The sequence below is a fragment of the Centroberyx gerrardi genome, chromosome 3 (assembly GCF_048128805.1).
Source record: "Centroberyx gerrardi isolate f3 chromosome 3, fCenGer3.hap1.cur.20231027, whole genome shotgun sequence".
NCBI lineage: Eukaryota > Metazoa > Chordata > Actinopteri > Beryciformes > Berycidae > Centroberyx > Centroberyx gerrardi.
In genome coordinates, this window is record NC_135999.1 from 7,085,189 (window position 1) to 7,112,790 (window position 27,602).

General features: G+C 43.7%; 2 protein-coding genes across 3 annotated transcripts in view; both read right to left on the reverse strand.

Annotated features, from left to right (window-relative positions):
• Positions 1–27,602, reverse strand: part of LOC139922973 (forkhead box protein D2-like) — a 245,148-nt gene that overhangs the window by 215,149 nt on the left and 2,397 nt on the right. The window lies entirely within an intron of this gene.
• On the reverse strand, positions 942–7,529 carry lyl1 (LYL1 basic helix-loop-helix family member). Of its 2 annotated transcripts, none has more exons than XM_078282543.1 (4): positions 6,921–7,529; positions 3,946–5,606; positions 2,556–2,650; positions 942–2,375 (listed from the first exon to the last, which is right to left on the reverse strand). In XM_078282543.1, the coding sequence occupies exons 2-4, from the start codon at positions 4,734–4,736 to the stop codon at positions 1,831–1,833; spliced, it is 1,431 nt and encodes a 476-aa protein (XP_078138669.1). In that variant the 5' UTR covers positions 4,737–5,606; positions 6,921–7,529; the 3' UTR covers positions 942–1,830. The 2 variants fall into 2 exon arrangements, with proteins under 2 accessions (XP_078138669.1, XP_078138668.1); XM_078282542.1 differs by having other exon boundaries at positions 942–2,393.

The window sequence follows — 27,602 nt, forward strand, 5'->3', positions numbered from 1 at the left end:
TCCATGGCCGGGATTCTCACAGTAATGTCATGGAACAGCTATTTCCTGCTCGGGAATTTCACATCACACACACTATTTTTTATTTTTTTATATATATACTGGTGTTTGAGTGGTGTTTATGCCCCGCTTGTTAAAATGAGCACTGCTATCAATCTGTCATGCTGCTGAGCAGTCCAAACAAACAACATGGAGGCATGGAGTGAGGCTTCGGCTATTCAGCACCACATCCTCCGGTTAATGTAATGCCTGGTGACAGATTAAGTGATGCGCTGAATTATGAATTGAGCACATTGTTATTTAAAGTATGCATTCAAATTTAAGTTTGTGTTCTCTGATCATAGTCTCAGCAGCAAGCACTTATATATGAGATATATAGATTATATATGTAGAATGCTTAAAAGTGGACTTAAGTATTCTACATAATCATCACTGTCGGGTGAAAATCTTGTAACTCCAATTTGGTGATTTTCATGTTTCTATTTAATTCGAACGATTCCGTGCTCCTCTATTGGTTGAGAAAATTGTACGACCGTTGGGTTTATGAAACCTTTTACAAAAGTAAGTAGATAAACTCGAATTGAATGGTGGTCAAGCTGAAAACAAGGCTGTTTTTTCTTAGTTCATAAAACATTTTAGAGATAGGAGGTTTTCACCTGACAACAGCGATATATAATTATGCATAGAATATCTATAGTAATACTGGAAAATAAAATCAGATGAGAGAAGTGTATTTATATGGAACAGCATTGCTAGGCTCTTTTTACTTTTACTTTTACAATTAACAGCTGATGGTTACTGTGGACATTTCACACTGAGCTTCATGCTTCTCACTTTGAAACTGCATGCGTGTTCCCTAAACTAAAAACAACCAAACATTTGGAAGGGTTGAGAAATCGTGCTGACAAAAGGCGGTCTTTGGAGTGCAATAAGAGGATGTCAAATAAGGAACAGCAAACTAAAACACACTTTATTTCTGTCTGGTACAAGTGTGTCACAATGTCCGCCGAAGCCAGGGCGGGACCTTCACCCCCGCTCGTCTGACAATAGGAACAACAGGAACATCAAAAACTGCAAGCTAGTTTAATGAATGCGTGTCTGCCATTGATGTTTCTGATGTTGCAGGCACAATAGAGTGTTATGGCACTCTGAGGCACCATCACTGTCGTTCTACTCATTATTTACATGTAAACTTCTAAGGCTGCATTTACACAGGAACAGAATATCAGGGTTTAAAGTCTTTGTGTGAGAGATCTAATATTTTTATGGCTGTCTAAAGAAGAGAGAAAGAAATCAAGAGTTTGTGTTTCTTTCCCTGTTTAGACAGAAAAGAGAAAAGGGAAGAAGATGCATTCAAAATAAGATATTTTGTGCGTATGTAAATCCAGCCTGAGACAGCGGCCACTTAGATTTCCAAGAACCAGTTCTGCATAATTCATTGATGGTGCTTATTCACATTGTTGCAGATAGAGGTGTAATGTCTAACAAATGAACACGATGTCCTCATTTTGATATAAAACATGTTTCTATTTAAATGTTCTGTGATGATTCTCGCCCCTAGAATACAATTCTATATTTTCCTGAAACACAGAGCCTCACACTCAAGTTTGCACATCACTGGAAAAGGACAGAGACAGTTCAAACTACAAAATGTCACACCACTAAAAGTCCATCTCTTACTTATTCACATTACTGATCTTGCAGTGTTGCGTTGCAGAAGAGAGAGACTCTGTTGTCTCAAATGCTGCCGTATCTCACGATCCTTTCCTGTCTGTCAGTTTGACATTTAAACTCCCGATGGTTGCACGCCGCTTTGTATGATGTCTTTTGGTGTCATCGCTCATCATTTGTGGCTGCCACCATCCTTATCTGACCCTTGACCTTTCCCAGAATGCCACGGGTCACCAATGAGGTCTTAGCCCCGAAGCTCTCCTCGCTGTCCGTGTCGCCATAGCAACTAGACGTTGCCGGGGAATTGGCCAGGGCGATGACCGAATCGGTCGAGTCTCTGTCTCTGAGGGCCGTCGCCGAGGCGGGACGGGCCGAAGCCGGCGGGGCGCGGTGGGACGGAGGAGGGGTGTCACACTGGAAAAGCGGGTTCAGTTCGTTGCCGTCCGACCCGCGCCCGGCGCTCTCCTCCTCGGCCTCGTCGTCGGCCGAGGTCCTGGTCTTGTCCTGGGCCTGGTCGTTGAGGAGAGTGACCAGGAAGTTGATGTACTTCATGGCCAGGCGGAGGATCTCGTTCTTGCTGAGCTTCTTGTCGGGAGGGTGCGTGGGGATGAGCTTCCTCAGCTCGGAGAAAGCCCCGTTCACATTCTGCTGGCGCCAGCGCTCGCGGCTGTTGGTGAACACACGCCGGGCGAGCTTCTGAGGAGGGCCTGCCACACACACATACACTGCATAAGTGTGCAGAACATACATAGTAAATTATAAACCTCTCTCTTGCAGCATTTTCACACACTTCCAAACACGCAAACATACACCTAATCGTGCCTGTCTTGATATCAGTATCAGTTCCCTCATTCAGATGCATCTAATTTGGACACACAGAAACTCACAATCGTTGAGCTCCATCTCAAAGTGTGAGGAGGGTCTTCTCTTGATCCGGCTGTTGGTGAAGACCCCATAGCTACCTGAGGGACCCAGGTAAGAACTGCAGAGACAAAGAGAAAGACAGAGAGAAATGTATGAAAATGTATTAGAAACACTTTTGTAACCGCACACACAAATCATCAGAGTAAATAAGATACAGCTAAATATAAAACCAATTTAATAACGTGTTAGACTATTACAGCTTGCACAATCACCTCCGAAATGACTCAGAGCAATCTCAGAGAATGGAGGGCGCTAGCAGGAAAATGGTGGAAGCCATTAACTGTGGCGTGATTATGCCGGTGGCGTTGATTGAGTGTGCATGCAGGGTTTGAGCCCAGTCTCATTAAGCCTGTTACTAGCTGATTCTACTTCTGGGGGATGAAATAGATCAATGTTTCCTGCTACAAACAGAGCTGAGAGAGGAGGGGAGGAAATCTTCTCCCCAGATCTCCATGACAGATGGGGAAGCTGTAGACGCAGCCATCGCAAAAAGTCCTACTTCTTACGTGCTTGCTGCTCCTCGGCAGCACCGTGGCTCCATACCTGGGTCTGAAAATCCCTCTTGGAGAACAGAATAGATGAACAGTAGGGAGGCTTTGATAATGGCCTCTGTTCATGAGAGAGGGGAAGCCAAGAGTTGCCAACTCCACATGCCCAAAAGAGCTTTAATGTTCTGTTAGCCTTTTTTCAACTGAATTTATACTGTCGCCTATATGCTCACAACCATACTAAATTTGGTTGCAATTAATAGTAGATGTGTAGAACATTGGGTGATGCAACTCATGTTCAGCAACCAGGTGTACGGTATATCTAACATATTGCGTGAGAAATGCGAGATCCCCTTCATAACAGCACATATCCTGCTGTCGATTTCACAATTCAATCCCATAACCGTGCAGCATAACCACTATAAATCACAATGGGAAGTCATGAAGAACCAGCAGTTAAAGTTTCACACGAAACAGAAACTTGGCAACGCTAACGCCGGAGTGGCATCACCATTACTAGTGACATCTAACCATATCAGGAAGCCATGTTTTCACAGCATAGTGCTCCACATCCTCTCACCTGGTGAAGAGGCAGTGGGTTCGTGGGATATTTCTGCCTTTTATTTGATATATTAAGTTAGCATCACCTACAATTTTCACGGAATCCCATTACAAATTATGACGTTTTTCTAAATGGTTCAAACGCAACCTGCATATATCGTTGACTAAGTTTGAGCAGATGTGCGATGACATGACACGTTAATAATGACTAATAACAGCCATCCTCTTAAATCCCCCCTTATTGGATATTACTATAAGTGAGTAATGTGAGACTAATGGGGGATCCAAATAAACCAGTTCTCACCTGGTGAAGAAGGGGTGTGGAGGCAGGTACTGGTGAGGCAGCAGTGGCCCTGGGGAGGGAGCTGAATGGCCTCCAGGACCTCCAGGACCTCCAGGACCTCCAGCCGCTGACAGACAGGTGAGCTGGGTGAGGCGGAGGTCCCCGTGGGGCCCGTGCAGGTGGTTAGGAATTGGGTGCAGGGCGGTCAAAGGGGTGTTGGGGAGGGGGAGAGGGGGCTTGCTGTGACCGAGGCTGATGACCGGAATGTGGGGAGGAAGAGGAGCGGCGGAAGCAGAGTATGAGGATGAGGATGAAGGGAAAGAAGCAGTGGATGTTGGAGGGGGGAGAGGGGAGATCTTGGAGTCCACGGCCGGTGCCGGGAGGAGAGGAGGCGGAGAGGAGAGCGTTGGGGACCCATTGGTGGTGGTGGTGGTGGTGGTGGTGGTGGCGGTGACGCCGGTTGGCCCTCCTCGCCTCTCCTCCTCCATCTCCATGACGACAGGCTCAGGTGCAGTGGCCGCCTCCGCGCGGCGATTGGTCAGTGCCGTCGTCGTGGTGATGGGGGGCTGAAGCGAGCTGGCAGTAGGGACGTCCGTGTCTCCCTTGTGCCCCGTCTTGTTAGCGGGACGCGGGCTCATGCTGATGATGGCGTCCGGAGAGGCTGAAGGCTGGCTCTGGAGGGGACTGCGTCGCTCCATGGAGGCAGAGGAAGGGGAGGAAGAAGAAGAGGAAGAGGAAGAGGAGGAGGAGGGGGGGCGAGGTAGGTCGGGGGGCGAGGCAGGCGGGCCGGTGGGGTTCAGCTTCTCCATCATGGTGCTGAGGTCTCTTGGGGGAGACTCTCTCGGCGCCAAGCCTCTCTTGCCTGCCTGCTGCTCTTCCCCGGTGCGTGTAATGTGAGCGTGGGTATTCTGCGCAGAAAGTGTGTGTGTGCAGGTGTGTTTACATGTGTGTGAGAGCGAGTGACGTGTCCATGTGTACCACCTGCAGCTCGTCCTAAGACCTCTGCAGATCTTCTAGCCGAGTGTGTGTGCCTCTGCCATAAGAGCGCCTGATAATCCTCTACTTCCTCTTCCTTACTTCCAGAGTCCTGCAGATTACGCAATATTTTGCTGCTCTACCTCACTTAAGACTGCATGTGGATTTTCCTGTGGCCAACCCAGCATCCATCAGTCCTTCTTATCAGTGCCAGGGTCCGCTGTGTGAGGGTTCTTGAGCTTTTTCCATGAGTCCAGAGTCTGTGTGCCTTGGCTGGGGCTACAGCTGCCCTCTGGCTCAGTCTGGTCCGCCCTTATTAGCCGTCATGCTGGGGTCTGCCGGGTGTTTTCAACTGGATCTGGACTGTGAGTGAATGTGAGCTCGCATTCATTCCCTCACTAGAACATGACAGAAGGTGCCAGTGAAAGCGCTCGCGTCCGTGCGATGCAGTCCTTGTAGAAACGGAAGGCTAATTCTGTGGCATGGTCTGTGGGTTCTTGTGATCTGGTTTGGGTTGGATGTCTGCCTTTTTCTTACAGTACATCCTGAGCCATAGAGGCTGCTGGTTTGTCAATGGGTCTCCGGTGGCCACTCTCGATGAGTCTGTCTGTCTATCTGTCTGTGTGTATTTAGAGGATGTGAGTCAAAATCCTTTTAAGCATTCAAAATGTCCCGGACCGGTAAAGATTGGATTGATATCAAAGAGTCTGTGGAACAAAAGAAGAAGACAAAAAGCCCACAGGATATGTCTTTAGTGGAGAATGGTGAAGGATAAGGCAATAAGATATGAAAATGTATCTGAAGGTCAAAATTTGCACCACACAAGCGCCACGCAAGCTCGTGTTGACTCACTGAAATGTGATGAGAAATTGTTGAGGGAGATTTCCTAAGGTCTTCAGTTCAAAATTTGAATTCAATTCATGGAAAATTACATATTTTCTCTCTTATCCCAGCTATGATGAAATGTAAAAATGCTGTTCTTGGCCGTCTGGTAGATTTACTTGTTGCTTTACTAATTAAAGAAGGGAGACATTCATTTTTACTCAACTCTGCAAGACACATGAGACTCTGATGCATCATCAAGTTTTGCAACAGTAATTCTTCCCTTTTTGACATTTTTATTTATTTATTTATTTAGGAAAGTTCCGTCTTTCACGATGATGTACAGACTAAACTCACGGGTCGCATAGATTCATATTTGAAAGGTTATGCTACAAGTGTAAAATATCAAGCACCACATGGAGATTTTAGCTGGAATTGAGCCTCATCTGCTGCACTAATTTAGGTAATTCATTATAATAAATCCCAGTATAATTTGTATTTTGAATGTAAAAACATTATAGCATTTAATCCTTAAAATTAGAATAGTAGGTCAAGCCTGTATCATTTGATACATTAAATAGAACATTCTACCATAATCTTTATGGATTTAAAAAGTAATACTGTAAATGAACAAATTAAGAATGTTTGTATTATTTAATCACCTATTGAAATATTAACAAAAACTAACAATTATTTTGGGAGAATCGTCATAAACTTTATATGCTGCCAATATTTCATTAACAGAATTCTATTTTTTTCATAGCATTAGATTGTAATTTTCAGATTTATATTTTCTTTTCTCTGTGTTAAATTCATATGTACTTGCATTATATTATCATTTCTGTAAAATGCACAACATGCTATATATTTACCATAAAATGTAGATTGTCACCAAAAATATAATTCAGGTTTTGGCATAATAAGTTGTTAAGTCGAATTCATAAATGTTCATTTAGTTGTAAACTGGCATTATTTCTTATTAATTTCCACATATGTCTATTTATCAGTAAATCAGGCATCAATTCCTTATTATCAATTTGTAATAGTTCTAGACAAAACATTAACAAAATTAACACGGCATATATGCCAAATGTTTTTATTTTTTTATTTTTTTATTATCATTTAAAATAAATGATAGGACGGCTGCATACCACTGACACACTGTAGGCTATTTGTATTGAAAAAATACAAATACTCACAAATACATTGTGGCACCCAGTGTGGCCCGTCGGTCTGTCAGGTAAAATCCACCAAGTCCACTGTGAACGCACGTGTTGTCTCCTCTCCTCTCCTCTTCCTCCTCCTCCTCCTCCTCCTCAGTGTTTTAACCTCCTCCTCCTCCTTCTCCTCCTCACACTCCACTGCAGGCTGGCAGAGGAGTGGAGCCCGTCAGCGTCTGTCACTCTCTCAGGTCAGAATTGGAGCCAAACTGTCTGACACTGACTCAAACACTCCTTATACTCACGTGAATCACTCTCACCAAAAGAACAAGGAAGCAGTCCCGGAAATTCTCAGAATAATGAACTATAAAAGCGAGAGAGAATGACGGTCGAAATGTACTTTTGTTGTGAAGTTTGCTCCTTAAAACGAAGACACGCTCATAACGTGGAGGTGGACGGTACGAATCTCTGCCATCCTCCTGTCCTTATGTCATGCTCACCTCTCTCTCTCTCTCTCTCTCTCTCTCTCTCTCTCTGTCTCTCTCTCTCTCTCTCTCTCTCTCTCTCTTTCGCTGCGTCCTGTCTATCCCTCCTTCTCTTGCTCTCCTCGCCAAGGAGACACAATGCTCCAGTTGGTTGCCAGTCGCAGAGCCGTGGTACTGGCGAATGTGAGGTGAGAGGGAGAGAGAGAGAGAGAGAGAGAGAGAGAGGGAGAGAGAGAGAGAGAGAGAGGGAACCATGTTGCAAGGAGAGTTTTCCGCTCCCTGCTGGACAAGAGGATGTGCTCATACAATATGGTGGCTGCTGATAAGAGCCTCAAAAGCTGCCTGTGGCCCGTAGATAAGGAACCCCCCCCACCCCCCACCCCCCCTCCACCCATCCAATACCAACACACACACACACAGACACACACACACACACACACACACACACACATACGCACACACGCACACATACACATTCATGACACATCTCTCACACACACGTACGAGCAGATTCACGCCTGCATGCGTGCACGCACACACACACACACACACACACACACACACACACACACACACACACACACACACACATCCCATCACACTAGAGTGGTCAGTCCCAGACTTTGAAGGGACTTGGATCGTTACCAAGAAGCTCGCTGCAACTGCACTTATATCACAATATAATAACAGACAAAGATGTTTGCATACACACATGCTCACCCACGCACACACACACACACACACACACACACACACACACACACACACACACGGACAATGCCATATATAATAAAAGCACTTGGGGGAATTACCTAAGGTCTTTAATAGGCCTAAAGTTTATCATAATAAATGTCTGTTATTAAAGTTTTTCGGTGTTTTCCCCATGTCATATCCTGATCATAAGTATCCCCACAATGTGTGTTTGTAACGGCATTATACAAACACCACTGGGTTTTTTCTGCACACTCGTGACTCGGGTCTGTGGGTTTTCTGTCATTACATCAGAGCGCACCTGTGCCTCTGATGACCAACACGCAGGCCGTCATCATGGCAACTTTCCTCTCCAAGAGCTCCCTAACTTCCTTCCTAAATCTATCTCTCACCTCACTCTCCCTCACTGCCTCTCTCCCACTCTCCTCTGCACTCTCACGTTTCCATTCTCTCTCTCCTTCCTACTCTCTCTCTCCGTCTCTTTCAACCTCAGGGTCAGCACCTCTTTTACATTCTCACAGTCACTTCCCTCTTAGACAGTCTGAAAGACAAACATTATAAAGGCTTTACAGTGACGTGACCTTCCAGGTCCTGGGAAAGAAGGCAATCTGCTGAGCAATTGTTCAACAAATCTGTCATCGGCATCATCATCATCACTGTTGTTGTTGTTGTCATCGTACTCATCATCATCATCATCATCATCAAAAACAGCAAACGCTATGGTTTGAATCTGCTGAAATAACAGAGGAAACCTTCGCTCTATCAGAGTGAGAGTGTGTCATCTATTGGCTTGTCACACTGTTTTGCGTCCAGCACCTGCGGTTCCACTTGATCACACTCTCTGCGCTAGAATGACGTTGTAGTGGCTGGGGATGCTGCATGAATTTGCCTGTAACTTATAAAAAGCTACACAAGGGACAGCGAGGATTCCTCTGGGATTCGCTTTTTCTGTGCTTTTCGTGCTCATTTGAAGTGTCATTTTAACATTGTGCTATTGCCACTTTGTTGTATTATCAGTACATGTTTTGTTTGTTTTGGATTGGGCTTGTTGGAATGTTCAAAATCGAACTTTTGATGAATGAAAAAACCTTCAAACACAGCTTTAGCTTCTATTCATTTGATTCATTCATTCATTTTAACGCCTCCAATGTGTGTTTTTCAGTCAGGGGTGAAACAAAATTGGGTGACAGAAAGATTAAAATTGGCCCCTAAATTGTATTTGAGACATTGGCAGTTTCAAATGCCAAAGTATTTCTGACCGTTTTTAACATAAAGCTATTGGTCATGGTATGCTGCCACAGCCCCTGCAGTGTGAGGCAGACTGGATGAAACACTGCGAGGCAGCAGCTCAGCAGATTACAAATCAGTGTACAGCCTGGGCTTCCCCCTCATCAAAGCCCTTTCACAGACAGTCCGTCTCTGTCGTCTCTGGGCAGAAAAGAAACCAGACAAACAGTTGACTTTTTCATTCTCGGGCCCCGTGTGAACACCCAAACTGTAAATGAGGAATAATAATAGAAACAAACGATAACAGACTGCTTCCGCTTCTCCCTTGAGTGAGGAAGAAATCAAGAGAGGATTGTTTTAATCTCAGAGCGGCGCTGTCACACCCTCCTCCGGGCCGCCTCAAAACACCCCGCTCAATAAATGAAGCGCCGATAGGGCAGCGTTTGTGGATGATTGAAGTGTGTGTGTGTGTGTGTTTGTGTTTGTGTGAAAGCCGAGGTGAGGTCATTTGCTAAAATAACGAGGAGAGTGGAGTGGGGATAAAGGTTCTGTCTCTCTCCCTCTTTCTCTCTCTCTCTCTCTCTCTCTCTCTCTCTGTATGTGTGTGTGTGTGTGTGTGTGTGTGTGTGTCCGCGTACCCAGAATCAAGATTGATCTCCCTGGTCAGTGAGCATGTGAGGCTGAAGAGGGGAGAAAGGCCTGCAGAAAATGTCTGCTTTTTTTAACCATTGAGATAAACTGAGATATATGGGAAATACCATAGAACAGCAGCTCTTTTAAATGATGGGTGATGAACCAATATGAATATAATAGTAACAGCCTGCGTCCAATAGTGAGAGACTACATTACTTATATGGGTGCCAGGCTAAAAATGTTCAAAAACTGTTTTCTACTGCCATAGACCACCGAACCAAAACACTTTCTCATTTCTCAAAGCGTTATTTTATATGGCATCCTAATATTTTTTTCACATTTAAAGGGGATTGTATGAGCACAGAGTCATGGAAGTCATACGAACATGCAGCAAAAACACACACACACACACACACACACACTCCTAAAGTGGGCTCCATGGCCACGCTTCCTCCACATCATGTAAACACTATTGTGTGCGGGGCGATAGGGATCACTGGAACCTAATTGTTTGAGGCAATATTCGCGGAGCATTTCATGGAGAAAGTGACAAACAAAGCTGCGAGCGCCAGCCGGGACCGCCGCTCTCTCTCGCGCTCTCTCTCTCTCTCTCTCTCTCTCTCTCTCTCTCTCTCTCTCTCTCCCCTTCTCCACTGCGACAGATGCTGGCTCTTGTTTATTTTTCCTGATTGTCCTGGAGGCCGGCCATCCAGCTTCAGACAGAGACAACGAGAAGAAGAAGAAGAAGAGCTCTGATTTATGATTAGGATTTAGGATGAAGCACGAGGGATGGGTTTCGCGCTGGACCACCTACAGTATGTGGCGTGGACCTGATCCAGTTCATCGGCGCTCTGCAGGTGCCTGTTCAGACTACAGGTGTCAGTCCTCAAATGGTGGGGGAAATATTTCTGGAAATGCAGTGGGAGGACATGATTGCACTGTTGCAGTGTTGTTAGAACACCATAAACGGGACCAAATCAGATTTTTTTAATTGTTTAGAGAGAAATTAAAATATCAGATCAGTGTCACACTAAAAATTTGAAGAACAACACTCTCTCTTAACCTAAAATTCACAGGAAATAATAATAAAAAAAAAGAATTAGGACTACTGGAGCACAAACTGCACACACATGCAGCTGTTGAGATTTAATATGAGGAGATCCGGACAATAATCTCCATCCTACTTAGATTGCAGTGACAAAGATCATTTGTGAGTCAAGTGGATCAAGTGCTGTGATACAGTCTAGCGGCCGGCGCGGGGCTTATTTTTAATCTTTGATAGCGTACGCGCGGTGATCCCCGATTACTGTAACGGCGCCCCCCTCGGAGAGCGTCAGCCGCACGTCGACGGTCACACATCGCTCAGTTCCCAGGATGCACCTGGCCAGGGGCGAGCGGGCGGACGCGGGGGACAGCTGTTTCCTGTGCACACTTCCTGGTTTGGCAGAGGGGGGGGGGGGGGGGGGGGGGGGGTTAGGGGGGTATGTGGAGGGGGTTAGGGTGTTGGTGAGGCCTCCGCTCCCTTTCCAAACAGGATATATCTGCCACGGCCGCAGGTGTGAGAGTACCAACGCTCATCACTCTCTCACATACACTATATATATATACACACACACACACACACACACACACACACACACACACGCAAAAAAGAGAAACCAAAGACCCCGCCATTTCCGATTAGCGGGGAGGGGAAGGAACATGGAAGAACAAGTAGAGAAGGAGATAGAGAAGGAGACAGGAGAGGAAGGCAGGAGGCGAGGAAGGGAGGGAGGGAGGGAGGGAGGGAGGGAGGGAAGAGATGGGGCTGTTTTATTGTCTCCTGTCTCACAATAGACTAACCCAGCTGGGAGGGAGCGAGCGGCTGGTGGGCTAATCAGAGCATAATGGGCTCAATCAATAGTTTCCTTGATTGCACACATAGTGTACATTCCACATCAGCAGCTGAACAGCAGCCAGGAAAGCAGCACGGCGTCACGCTTTTTTGTCAAGCACCTCGATCAGGAGTTTAATAGAGAGCAGAGAGCCGACTTGTCACTGAAAGCCTGGACCCGGGGTAACGTTTTACTACACAGCCCTTCTGCACACATAATCTGTCTACCAGGCTGTCGTGCCAAGAGCTGCTCTCATGCCAAGACGTTCGCGCTGCATCCAAAGGCAACTTGAAGGAGTAGTTCATCCTCAAAATGAAAATTCAGTCATAGCATAGTCAGTCCCCATGTCAGTCGAAACTCTATTGAAGTCCGTAAACCCACTAAACACACAGCTCCATCTCAGCCTTCTGACAAAAACCATTGAAGTTAACAGAAACATCTTCTTACAGCTCCAAGAACATAAAATGCCCATCAAATTTTGGCCGAGGACTGTAGAGACGTAGGAGATAATGAGCTACATATTGGACTTTTGGACGCAGAGTGCAGTCGTTTGGCTACAAAACACTTGGATTATGCTGCACAAGCTGTTTGGAGAACTTGGATGGACATTTCATGCTTTTTTGGAGCTGTAAAAAGATGTCTCTGTTAACTTCAGTAGTTTGGGAGAAGGCTGAGATGGAGCTACAAGTTCCCGACCGACAGGGATGAGTAGATAATGACTGAATTTTCATTCTGGGGTGAACTATTCCTTTAAATATCTTTTTTTTTTTTTTACTAAATTCTGCTTCATTTACAGTAAGAGTGATCAGAGGAGAAAGACAGGAAATATGGGAGAGAGAGAGAGAGGTGACGACAGAGTTGAGAGCCCAGTCTCTAATTAACGGCGTTGCGAGCATGTCGCATGCCTCCCAGCTTGTTTGACCCCGAGGCCTCAGGCTGACCTTTGACCCCTCCGTGTCATCACCTGCGCTGGAATACGTGCGGGCTTTTACGAGCACACAGCGGCTTTTCAAACAGTCCGCTCGCATCCACTTCCACTTTTGGCAACACCACTAAAAATATTTCCAAAAGAGATGAGCAGTGACAATAGCTTGTGTGTGTGCGTGTGTGTGTGTGTGTGTGTGTGTGTGTTTGACTATGTATGAGTGCCAAAACTTCATGTGTGTTTCTCAGTGTGTATGTGTGGATGCCTGTGTCTATATGTGTGATTGTCAGTGTGTGTGTGTGTGTGTGTGTGTGTGTGTGTGTGTGTGCCCCTGGGTCACGATGACACTGCATGGAACAACAGTGTACTGTGCCTTCCTCTCTCGTATTTCTCATCATCAGCACTGCCACCATCCAAATTCCGCTCCTCTGTGCCCGGCGTGGCGGGGCAGGGGTGGGGGGGATGGGGCGGTGGGGGGGGGGACTGGACCCTGTTTGTCAACCCCCATCCTGCAATAATAGGAAACACCGCCTCACTTTTCCACTTTCTCCCCACACACTCACATTTCACTGCTAATCCCAAATAAATGGCTTCCTGTTTGTAACTCCCTCACTTTGGACTTGATGATTGCATTGGATTTACATGCAGTTAGGCTTTCTTTTTTTTTTTTATTAATGTTTTTGGTCAGACATTTACATTGAGCAGTTAGGCTTTCTTATTAAAAATGCTGTTTTGCTGTACATCATGTTGCTGCTGCTATACTGTATTTGAGCAGAATTCATTTGTAAGTGTAGTGTAGCAATAAAGCACAACCTCTCCTATCTTTGCATATATACCAATGTACAAACTATTTCTGCTCCTAAGGAGTGCCTGTTTAATATGACTGACTGCCACTGACTCATATTAAAAAGTGTTGGCACAGCATTAGCAGTAGAATAATGTTTATTGAGTTTCCCTGTAAGGAAATTCCCCTCCACAGGGGTCAAAGGTCAGGGTCAGCTACAGAGCAGCACCCCCAGAGCTGGATTTCATTATTATATTTGGTTGAATTGTATTTCAAAGTGCAATTATTGTTTTACAATAAAAGCGTTAGGCCTGTTGTGTAAAGATTGTATCATTCCAATGCTTCAGGTTTCCCACTAGATGGAGACAAAGGCCGAATATCAAACTTGTGCAACCTCCAAGTTTCATGCTGGATTGCTGATGTCAGGATTTCTTAAAAGTGATCTGGATCAAAAGTTTCCACATACATAAGACCACTGGTGTATTTTAATGAACCTGGGTCCCATGGTGTCACTGAATTTACTCCATCTGGGTCCCAGGCAGAAAACAAATCACCACCCCGTCCTGCAGTGTTATCCTTTAAGCCGGTGCCAATCATATTATCTTTCCATATTCCATCTTGGCTTATTATGTTGTTTAGAAATCGAAGATTGTTGGGATACGGTGCGTGCTAGATGTTAAAAACAATTTACAACCTGAGAGTGATGCGATATTTATTGCAATTATAAACTGGCAAGATTCTGATTATCATGTTTATGTGCAATCTGAAACACGTAAACAGAATTAATTATATTGTGTATACAAAATCATTTAGAATTGAACATTCATCTGCATCCATCAACGTTTTATCATGGCTTCTGTCTAAATTTAACTACAGTGCTCATGTTGTCCATGTGATGGAGTACTATGTCCTGGAATACACTTAGACGCATACACACAAAGACACACACACACACACACACACACACACACACACACACACACACACACACACAGGCCTCCTCTGGTCTTGTTCTCTGCTGGTGGGCCGCCGCTGCACCGCTCTGAGTGTGGGTGGTCCGGGCCAGGTGGAGGAGAGAGGGATTAACACCATGCCTGCCCAAAGAAAAAAGGAAAGAGAGAGAGGGAGAGAGAGAGAGAGAGAGAGAGAGAGAGAGAGAGAGAGAGAGAGAGAGAGAGAACAAGGGATGTAGAGATAGACATCTGCCCACCAGATGTGTTGTAAGGCATACGGAGGTTTATGAAATAGAGAGAAGGGAATGAAAAGGCTTTTGGTTATGGTGCTCAGTGACAACTGGACGCATTGTGACTGAAATAACTGTTCAACTCTCTCTCTCTCTCTCTCTCTCTCTCTCTCTCCCTCTCTCTCTCTCAATGTCCTCGCTCTGGTTCTCTGTCACTCTTAAACACTCTGATTCTCTCTCTCTTCCTTTCTGTCTCTCTCAGTCTCTCGTTCTCTGTTATATACACCACACAAACACATCTGTGCACACACACACACACACACACACACACATTCTCTTTCCGTCTCTTCTTCCGACCCAGAGGAACTCCTTGAGGGTGCCATTATATAAGCCAATGATGACCACCTGTCAAAACATGTCCAGTTACTGTGTGTGTGTGTGTGTGTGTGTTAGGAAGGTGATGATGAGAGGGAATGAGCAGCCTGGATGAATGTGACAGGCTTACAGAGGAACAGAGAATCTGATTTTTAACCCTGGGCGACAGTTTTTCCATGCTAAACCAGGATAATAGGAAGAAATCTGCCTTTGCACCAAGGAATACAATGATCCTACAGTATATCTTGCATAAGAAATCTTGTTTTGACAGTTTGCTGGTGTCCTACTACTGCTATACTTACATGAGACCTGAAAACATGTTGAAAGAAATCGATTCCATGTTGAAAAGGCAACGGCGATATCAATTCTGTGTCTCATTTCCGTTCCTGTGTAAATACAACCGTGGAGAATTGAAGGCAGAGGCAGGCCGTTATCAAGGACACACACTTAAAGTATCATCTATTTACAGTGAGGCACCTTTGAAGAGGGAGGATACAGTAACCCATCCAAGGCCACTGACATTCCTCCTGACCACACACACACACACAAACACACACACACGCGCGCGCACACACACACACACACGCATCTGATGGCTTGATGACATACACTGTATACTTGCTATCTACAACCAATAGGAAACTAAATTGTTTGCTCTGAATCGAATCAACTCATGGACTGAGATCTAAAAGGTTTGTGTTGAAGACCATGAAATACTCCATGATCTACAATGTTATATGGCTAAACTTGAAAATACAAACAAAAACCAAAAAAAAATCCCAAAATTTTCCCCAAATATATACCAGGTGTTTCAAAAGTAGGTATACATTTTTATTTTCATTGTTAATACTCATTGTAGTATTAAATATTTTCCTGTTTTCAGGATTATGTATTTGTTACAATGACTTTAAAAATGACAGAAATGATACAGCTTTGTTTTTCATTATTATTATTATTATTATTATTATTATTATTATTATTAATAATAAAAATTGTATACCTACCTTTTATGCAACATTTGTCCGCTCTCACCTCTGAATATTTTTAGTACTAGATCCTTGCCTTTCACCAAATACACAACATTTTATATGACCCTTGTACAGCACTGTTTTGAAGTTCAGCTGTGGTTGAACATGCACCTTCATCTTTTTTCGTAGTTCCTATGGATTCACTGTTCCTCCCCTGCGGTGTGTGTGTGTGTGTGTGTGTGTGTGGTTTACAGCTGTTTACATAGCTAACGGTGGGTGAGCCTCGTTCGACAAGCTCTACCTCCGGGATGCAGGCCTTTTCGAAGGCCTATAAACCTTGGATGAAAGCTTAAGCCAAATTAATAAAGTTTAACAGGATAAAGATGTGGCCCGTAACGCAGTATTAGATTATAATTGCACTCCCAAATGACAGAAAACAATCTCTATTTACGAGTCCCTGGCCATAGAACATCATATAAAATAGACCAATTTGTGTTTGTGTGTGTGTGTGCGAGTTTGTGTGTGTCCCGTCTGTGTTACAGCTTTTTCTCCTTGCCTATTCCATACAAGGCCTTCATATTTCTCACCGCCGGCTCAGCTGACCTCAGAACCCAGTCTCATAATGAGATATTAAGTTAAACCAGCGAGCGTGGAAAGGCAAACACACACACGGATTACGGTAACTGCCGCCCCAATCCACATCCACCGCAGCTAAGCTAAGACAGCGAGGTGTGTTACCTGGAACTGTTAAAAGTTATTTTCGTTGATGCTCTGGTTATTGGGTGCTATTAGGTTTTTATCCCACTTGGCGTTGTAATAGGTGTTGTTTTCTGCTCAGGCTGCAGAACCTGGCTGTAAAACACACCTTTCTCACACACGTTATAGAGTAATAAATGCTGGAAAATAAAGTGCCTAAATTCCTTTAAAAACTCAATGTTATCTCATGTAATTACTTGAATTTTGAATTGAGAGAGGCTTACCGATATGAGAGGTGTGTGTGGGTCTGTGTGTGCATGTGTGCATGTTTATGCCTGTGTGTATGTACATACAGTATGTGGCTGTACACATGTATCATGGTGCTGTGTATGATGTATTTATCTCTGTAAGGAGGGATACTGTACATCTTGTTGCTCCATTTCACACAAGGACAGAAAGCTGATGCTTAGTCTGATCTTTTCATGGCTTTCCACACAGGGAAAAAAAATGAGATTCCATGCGGTTTCTCCCTGTGTAGGCAACCATGAACTTTGCCTCAAAAATGTAAAGAAGTCAAATATTTTATGCCTGTGTAAATGCAATTTGAGAGCTCTTGTTGTTTTATTATCTGTCTCTTTTGGCAGGCAATTCAGAACACAAAGTAGACTGAAGTCGGGGCTAAAGCTGTGATCACTTGCTAAGGCCTTTTTTTTTTCATCCGTCTTTTTCCCTTCACTCTACCTCATAAATCATTACTGCGGCTAACATCAACAAATACTGAACATTTCATATAAGCAGCACTGCTTACACAGCCTAATGTCTGACAGAAATGATCTTTCCTCCGCACTCCCAGTAACAAATGTGCATCGGATTCAAAGTCGCATGTATCACTGCCAATGGAGCTGTCCGTCAGCTCACACACACACGAGAACACACACGCCACACACACACTGCCCGCCACTAGCAGTCTGAAATGAAACAGACTCCCTCACATCGTTATCCCCCTCCCATTTATCCTCCCTCACTCAAAAACCAGGAAAGGTTGTATTTGTATGATCGGAAATCTGCTACAAATCTGGCAACCATATGCTGGGACATATTCAGCTTTTATGTCTTTCAACTTGGGCAGTGTTTTTTTTTGCTTTATGAAAGACTCAGCTTCTCCGCACATGTGCATCTCCCTGGTTTCCTATTCTTATTGTTTTTGAAGTGAATCCTAGCATTGTGTGGTTGCTGACAGCGCCCCACTTAGCGAGGCCTTCTGCTGTGTTTCTGAGTGAAGGGTTGAGGGATTATGGTTCAAAGGGCCCGTGCTGAGCTTGTACAGATGACTCTGGCCTGCATATTTATGATGCAGGTTGTCAATAACAAGGAAATGTATTGCAGGCTGACTCCATGTCTTTGTTCCCTGGTTCTGACATGCATCTGATGTTGACCTTAACTTGGATCACCAATTACTCCAAGAGCATAGAGACAAAACAGAGACAGTCAGTGGTTTAGTAGACATGAGGGGAGAGAAAGTGCAAAGGTAGAGGTACAGAGGTGATATGGACAACATTCAAAGATGGTGGTGGTGATGAAGATGAAGATGATGTTGAGGAAGAGAAGGATGAAAATTAGTTAGACATGATTGATATGATGGGATGTGATGTGATATGATGTGACATGACATCATTACGTGACATGGCGTGACATAACGTGACATGACGTAACATGATGTGACATGTCGTGACATAATGTGACATGACATGACATGACAAGACATGACATGACATGACGTAACATAATGTGACATGACATGACATGACATGGCATGACATGACAAGACATGACATGACGTAACATAATGTAACATGACATGACATGACATGACATGACATGACATGACAAGACATGACATGACGTAATATAATGTAACATGACATGACATGGCATGACATGACGTGACATAACGTGACAAGATATGACATGAAATGACATGATGTGACGTAACATAATGTAACATGACATGACATGACATGACATGACATGGCATGACATGACGTGACATAACGTGACAAGACATGACATAATGTGACATGACATGACATAATGTGACATGACATGACATGGCATGACATGACATGACATAACGTGATAAGACATGATGTGACACAACAACATTGCTTGACATGATCTGACATGCATGATATGACATGGCATGATATGATGATAGTGTTGCTGATGATGAAGACGATGATGATGATGGTGATGACTGTCGTGACGAGGCAAAGGTAAAGAAAGTAGGATGCTGCATTTGTATTTCAGGAGCCTTGGATTCATCATCAGCGACTTGTAACATCAGCGTGACGCAAACGGAACACACTGAATACACAGAAAAAGGCAGATGGACCACAAGTGAAGACAGAAGTTGGGAATCTAATATATGAGCGCAAAAATATGAGCGTAGGAAAGAGAGAGAGAGCGAGGGCGAGGGCGAGGGGGAATGTGCTTTTATGGGAGTCAACCCGGGTGGTCCTGGGCTGCATGCGTTCAGCTCGGTGTGGAGGCTTGTCAACACAACACAACACAACGCCAGAAAACATCCCGGCGATCCCGCGCCTCCTCACTTCTCCCATCTGCTGCAGACCGTCCGGAACTCTACCTCTAACACACGGCCGGCCGATCCAGAGGAGGGGTAGAGCCGGGGTGGGAGGAAGGGGAGATGGGGGGGGGGGGGGGGAGAAACTTAAGTCCTCCTCTAAAATAACAAAGCTGCTATTGACACTGACCTTGCCCCCGTCTCCTTCTTGCTTCTCCTTCCCCCCATCCTTCCATTTACAAGTGTGGTCTGGCTGGCTGGGCCTGTCTGGCTCTGAGGACGGTGGCGTAGGTGTAGCAGCATATTGGTTCCAATCAAAATCACAATGGCTTTTAAAGCTTAGTCTCTTTTTGCTGATTCAGGTCTGACTTTGATTACCAAAACCAGTTTAAACCACTCCTTGTGAGTCAACGATAATGTAATGGCAGCTCATTCTTGATTTATAATTCATATCCATGGGAATTAAATTAAATGACATACACTTGCAATAAAAGTGCAGCTTTATCTGATCCTGAAGCATTCGATAATTATCAAACCAGCACACATTAATAACCCCCCTGCCCTCCCTCTCTCTCTCTCTTTCTCTCTCTCTCTCTCTCTCCCTCTCCCTCTCCCTCTCCCTCTCTCTCATATCCCTGGCTTGGGTCTCCAGCACCTGTCAGCTCCAGCTTTTATGAGCGCTGGAGGCAGGGCTGGATACAGAGCAGCAGGGTAGAGTTGTTTGCAGGGAGGAGAAGGAAGGAGGGGAACGGGCGGAGGAAAGGAAAGGGGGGATATTCATGATATTTATGGGCTGCAGGACGGCACACGGTGCAGCACACAGCGCAGTGTTGTGTGGCGCTCCTGGAACGGCTCTCGCTTTTTCTCCCATCCTCCCTCCTTCCCCTAAATGCGAGTCCCATAGCTGTCAGCGTACAAGACCACCACAACTGTTTTTTTCTCAAGCTATCATCCATCTGAGATGCAGTTAATGATGACTATTGAATTTGCCTATCATGAAGGCCTCATCACAGCCGGGACCATGGCTCCAAGCAACAGAAAATAGCTTTAGATCACGGTGTAACAGAAGCCTGTATGAAGCACCAGACTATCTCTCTTAGTCATAGCTGACCTTCCTTTGGCAGGCCGGTGAATATTTGATTTCCTGTGTGTGGGTTGCGTGGATATGCCAGCTGCCGGCCCTGTTTGAGAATGACCTGTAGTTAACATTTCAGAATAACAAAGCGCTCTGTAATTCTAACCTTACACGTGGATTGTACCTGCCTGGGATTTTCCCCTCCTCAACCCTTCACTGCACACTTCCTTGTGTGGAGGAATAAAGGGTTTGTGTGCTAGATTTCACTCGTTACACCGACTTCAGCTGCTGTTCTGTCAGTTCAACACTTTGGGGCAAGTGCACAGTAAAAAAAGAGCTTTGTGTAAGATGTTTGTTTAGGAAGGATTTAGTCTAAAAGCAAGTAATTCGAGCGTGGACAACTAGAGCAAAAACCTGCTTTTAAATGAAAAGTATATAGGATTCCCGCTCTTGTGTATGAGAGAGAAAGTCACACCCCTTCTGGCGGAACAGTGCAAATGACACCAGCACAGAAACGCTGGTCATGAAGAGATGGCTGAGGCGACCGTTGAGGCGATCGTCCCAAGCAACTATTCCTTTGCTATTTTATTGGTGAAGAAATCGCTGCCAATCACCACATCAGCAGTACGTTCATTATCTGCAGTGCCTATGAGTGGAGGCTCTCAGTAAGAACAATGGAGTTGATTTTACCGCCCTCCCCTGTGCTAAAAAGCTTGTCGAAACAGGAAATGGAGTCTTGACGAAGGCAGGTTGCCAGGGAAGTCTGACTGCCTTTCCAGTTCAAGGTGAATGTGAAAATATAGGTGGTGTCTCAAACATGGCTGCTCTTCACCCGCCTGAACAGTAAATCACATAGGGCCAATTTAGGAGTGTATCTGAACCGCCCCCCATACGCATGGAGCAAACCCTGCATCATCAGCAGTGGACCCAGCGGCTTTGATGACGGTCAGTTTGCTTGTCTAATGGAGTGTGGGGAGCAGAGTGAAGCTGAACAGATTGCCTTGGCGGTTTTTACCTACAGTAACGTCAAGCAGGGCACTGAAAAGCAAAAATGCACTGCTTTCACTTGATGTCACAGCATTCCTCTGTGGCTGTTTTATGACTTGAGCATTAAGTTTAATTTAATCGGGGATAAATTAAAAAAAAGGGGGGGGGGGTTAAAAGCAACCCATGTTATCATTTCACCTAGGAATACTACTGCAGTGAAATCATAACTACGAATGCTGCAGATAGTAAAAGTGATGGATGATGATTTAGCAGCAAAAATGTATTTGCTCACAATGTCATCTAAAGACACTCACTTTGAATTTTTAACATTCAAAATGATGAATCATGATACTGTGTTAAATGTTTTATTGTTACTTCTGATGTCATTCAACAGATGCAGGGTAATGCTGTTTTTCAAGAAATACATGCAAAAAAATCAGTTAATGAGAAATGAATGGGGTTTATATTTTAGGATATCAGCTGACTTTTGTATCAGTCATTCTTGCCAACTTGAAGATTGCATAAGGAAATAATTAAAAAAAATGTGCTTACTTGATTGGTTGACTTTATCATCAGCCAAGGGAAGATGCTGTTGTGCTAAAAAAAAAACACAAGGATGCAACAATAAGCTTTTTCATAATGGTAAACATAAACTTAGCTTTAACATAGCTTAACAAAAAACAGTTTCATTAATGTTAGCTTTTATCTGGTTTTTATATGCTGTGTGCAGGTCCAAATCTATGCCTGCTGCCTCACTTGAGAGGAAAAATTACTCATGCAATGATGTTGGCAATTACCGCTGTGAACAATGCCACCTGTTTTCAATGGAAATACAGTGACTAACCCAACTGGCTTTTGTGGCAGACAAGATGTCTCTCATTAACACCACATCACTAATTTGTTAAACATAAAGTGTTTGTGTTAGTTTCCTATAACACTGGAGTTTTAACAGTGACGGTAGAAAATGGCTGGTTAACAATGAATGACCTAATAAAACAGGCAAGGACCACAGAGCTTTGCATTCACTCAAATGTACAGTGTGAGGCTGACCATCAGTTGTATATTAGTACGAATTTCTGGTCCCACTTTATTTGGATAGTCCAATGCTGATAATTAACTAACTATCATGACTAATATGACTAATAATAAGTCACTAAAGGGTCTACTGAGTTTCAGGTGATACAAGAGTGTGAAATGTAGTCTATAGATATTCAGTGTCTTTGTTAATCTTAGGGTTACATTCTGTAGAGATGCAGCAAATAGGCGAGTGACTCCTTGTTGGACATTTACTTTTTGTCACCTGATAGTTAATTATCAACAATTTATAAATCCTTTTTTCTTTTTTAAATTTATATTTTATATTTTTCATATTAACTATAAGAGCTTTATAATTATAAGTCATTACACCAATAAACATTCTTCTCCAAATTACTAATTTGCCAATTTATCAGTTCATCAATTCGTTTTTAAATAGGATTTTCCCAACAATAACTCATCACTAAAAACTGATTTGCCGGCTTATAACTAAGAGCTAGTTACTTATAATTTCTACCTTATAAACAAATTAATTACAGGTATTAACCTTAACCTTATCACTATTATTAAGTCAATGCAATTCAATATTCAAGCTATTAATATTCATTTTAGCTAGTACTTCGGACTACATTACCAGGCTTTTAGCTTACCAATGAAGGGAAAAGTTAATTACAATGGGGACAAGCGATCCGTCCAGGCTGCAGGCCCAGATGTGACCAGGTCCGCTCCTCCTGGGGTTGGAGGAGCCCTGAGTTTTTTTCCTGTCCTCCCTCATCCTCTTGTGGGATCTGGACTGGGAGGACTGGTGGTGATGGGACTCCCTGGATCTCTCCTCCCAGGAGTCCAGGACAAGCCTGGACGTCTCCCGGCTCCTCGGAGGCGTCGGGCTGCTTCCCTCCGGCTCCACAGGAGGAGAGAGGTCTTCCTGCAGGACTCCTGGGTTTAGGCCTGTGGTGCTTAGAGGACACAACCCAACACAAAAGAAAATCAAAGACTCGGGAATTACACTAGAAAGGGAATTCATAATAAGTAAAACTAATGGCAATTTCAGATGGGCAGAACTGGAAACAGCAAAGATTGTAGTTTTTGGCAAGTAGGCCTAGTGAAGATGCTTGGGTCTCAGTTTCAGTAGTATAGTTGAAAACAAGTGTGTAACCAACATATTGGACAGGAGAAAACCCTGTTTGACCATAACCAAAATATGTTAATTTAGTTGGGTGACCATTTGGAATTATTAAAAATTGATTGGCTGGAAACTTTTAAGATTGCGGTTTTGGACCTGGTTCTGTTTGGTTGTAGTATATCCAGTATATTCATTTTTTATTGTGGCATTTTTTAAATATAATCAAAGTTTGCTTTTTGCACCTGAGTATTTCCTCAAATGATCAAAGTATCTGGAATCTGACATAATGAAAGCCTTACCTACCCAAAGAACTTGAAGGAACATTTTCTCCCAACATCCGTCCCTTAATAGTCCACTGTGTGGCAAGCATGGCTTTCAGTGCAAGAAATAAAACACTAAATGAATTTCAAGAGCCACGTTTTTCTTTTCTTTTCTTTTCTTTTCACCAAGAGAGAAGATTTCAACCCTCAGGATATTGTTTTTAAAAAAAAAAAAAATCAGTGACTTCATCAATCAGGAACAATGTGTTTTAGGCAGCAGTAAAGACCCCTCCCTCCCTCAGCTACAGTCTGAACCACCCAGCCTGATACAGCTCCCAGCAGGCCAACTTTGGTGGTCCTTAGAGGAAGCTGTCTTCCTTTATGTATGTATGTATGTATGTATGTATGTATGTGTGTGTTTGTGTGTGTGTGTGTGTGTGTGTGTGTGTGCGTGTCTGTCTGTCTGTCTGTCTATGTGTCTATACTGCTGGAGGGAGATAATTTGTGGCTTTTGGCTGAAGACATGATGTTGTTTATTTGCTGTTCTGGTGTTGTCTTATCCCCTTGTAGGCAGAATGCACTGCGATAGGCTACATTAATTATGATCAGATGTGGTAGAATGAAATAGAATAGAATAGAATAGAATAGAATAGAATAGAATATCGCCCTTTAGGGCCTCATCAATGGATCCATGAAAAAGTTTTTTTAGAGTGTGAATATACAGTGGACCTAGCAGATGTTGCTGCCTCACTCTTCCGTTAGAGGTCGACAGGTAAATCGTTGCTCTGGTGACACACTAGAACGGCCTGGATGCTCCAGTGAGGAGAGATCCAGGGAATCCCAACATCACCAGTTCTCCCAGTCCATAACCCTTTATTCAATACAGTACAACGTTTCCACCCTAATGTCTTCGTCAGGCAACAAAGGTACTAACAAAGGAATTAGCTTAAGTCATAAACATTAAGTGGTAAAGTAATACTGAGGATTGATTATAATTTAATAAATAGAGATAAGGTGAATAGTGCATACCTATAGTTATTAATCATGCTATATTTTATTCCTTTTTTAAATGTATTGATAAATTATATAGGAGCCACTTTTCTCAGTAGAAAAATCAAATACAGTACTACAGCCCAGACTTTGACCACACCGCGACTCTTTCACCTGAAAATATAATTTGAAAGTATAATTCTATATATTATTTTACTGAAAGTACTGAAATGCACCTTTATCACACATAAAGTGTAAGCAATTCATAGTATCCAAATGATGTCACATGCATGTCCTACCAGCATGGTGCTTTACCATATACACGGCTCACTGGCTGTAGCTGTCCTTTGATTATAATCACCTGTTCATTTATTTCAATCACCTGTTATTTTCCTACCAAGATGACCAGGTGGTGATGTAACAGAATACTGAGAATAAACACAAAAACGTCATCGTCTTCTCACCAAAAACTGTGTGTGTGTTTGTGCGTGCGTGCATGTGTGTGTGTGTGTGTGTGTGTGTGTGTGTGCAAGTGAGAGTTTGAGAGGGAGTGTGAAACAGGGCAAAAAAAAAAAAAAGCCTATTCCACAGCCTGTTCTGTTACAATGGGTGGATTCGTTCACACATACTCACCTTTTTCTCAGCTATGTTCAGTGTCAGGTGGTGCAGGATGGGAAAAGATGCCAGGGAAAAAAACTCACAGGTTTTCCAGCACCAACGCCAGGGGAAAGTTGTATGGGAATGAAAAAAAGATTAATCGAAACCAAATGCCCCCTCATCAAAGAATTTCCCTATGCCTGTGTAATATACAGCGGATCCTGGTGTTCGCCCTCGGTCCGCTTTTCCAGACCTGTTTTTCTTTCCTCTCCAGGTCCGATTCCATCTTTCCTCTGCAACGTATTTTGGATGTGCTGTTTGTTGACCGAGAAACTGCGGTTTCTGGGAGATGTGTGGTAAAGATGGGCAAACACATGCATGCCCGTGCACACCACACACACACACACACACACAGACACACGCACACACACTAATTCTCCAATGTGTTGGATCAGTTAAGGGGTGAGAGAGGGTGAGCTTGATTACGTCATGTCTCTGGCTCTCTGGTTTGGCTGTCTTCAGTGTCCGCTTGTTTGGAGGCTAAACATAGCCAGAGAAAATAAGACTATTTCTGCAATCTTCTCATTTTCCGCTTTTGTTGTGGTTCCTGGTTCAAGCTGTGAATAAGAGAACCGAGAATCTGTGAAGAAGTCCGGATTGTGGCTATTTGGACAAAGCCGTCAATGGGAATAAACTGACCTTGACTGGATTTCTTATTATGATCTTGCTGCATTCCCTCTCACTCTTACTTCCTTGCAGATTTTTCTTATTTCCAAATCTCACACTCACTTCCTCTGCCTTGTGCTACACTCCCCATCTTCCAATGAAATCTCTCTCTCTCTCTCTCTCTCTCTCTCTCTGTCCTCATTCACTCTCTTTGCGGACATGTGGATATATTATGAGCTCATGGTCGTTCTTGGGTGGCTCCGCTGTTATATGTCGCTGTCATCTGCCTACTTGAGGTTTAAGGGATTGGGGAGCGGTCTCCCCCCCCCCCCCCCCCCCCTTCTCCAAATACACACACTCCATCATATTCCCTGACATAGAGCTCACACTACGTCTAAACTATCCTTGGCACACAGTTCCACCGATTGACTTTAATGGGCCACACTGGTGATACATGGGGATTTAAAAAGAAAGGGGGAAACAGGACTGCGTGTGTGTGCCTGTGTGCTGTAATTGAATAAAACTCGAATATGAGTGAGCGTGCCAGGAAAAGCAAACTGCTCCCCGAAGAGTTGTAGGTGGAAGGCTGCCATTTGCATGTTGCAGAAGAAGTTGCTATGAGCCATATCACACGTACACCAGCAGCAAAACCCTGGGAGAGATTTACCCCATGCATTTACCCCATAAATTTACCCTGTGTTTTCCTGTAGTGTGCAACAGCCTTTCTACTACACTGTAAAAAATATGCATCTTAACAAGTCATTCAGTCTTGAAATTGTATTATCTTTTCTTAAAACAAGTTCATTCTGGCGATGGGGCGAGACAATTCCCCTTGCAGTTTCACATGTTTCAGGAATTTTCTAGTTGTTTTGAAAAAAAAAAGAAAAGATTTTAAGACTCAATACTAGATTAAATGGCATGTTATTATAGATATACTCTGCAGATTTAGGGTTTCTTCACCACATAGCAAGACTGCTACTGTCTGTAGCTACTTTGATGGGTCCCAGACAGACTGAAATATACTCTGTTTTGGCAGGAAAATGGATTCAGAATCCGCACTCTGCAGCTTGATGGTCTTGTCCATTTCAAATCCTTCATTTATCCATGATACTGGTTGCTTGCCAATATTTGCACTCTTCCAGTTACTTTAATTTTATAACCACTACCTGCTTGCACATCACCCTGTTTCTCACTCCATCTCAATCTCTCTCTCTCTCTCTCTCTCTCTCTCACACACACACGCACACAAATTTTCTATTCATAACTTTGTTGATCACCATCCATGAAGACACTGAGTTGAAATGCTACACAACAGATTTTAGTGAGATGAAGATGAAGTGTTTTGTGCACTTTTTTCATGTGTGATAAGGTTCGTTTTAGTACTTTCAAAATATAAAATTATACTTTCAAACGTGTTACACCCCACTAGCTGAGACAATTAAATTCCAAGACATGAAACACTTGATATTTAGGCTCAGAAATGAGTCTAGTATGAGAAAATGTAAGGTAGCACGGCATGTCCCTAAATGCATGATGCACTGCTGGC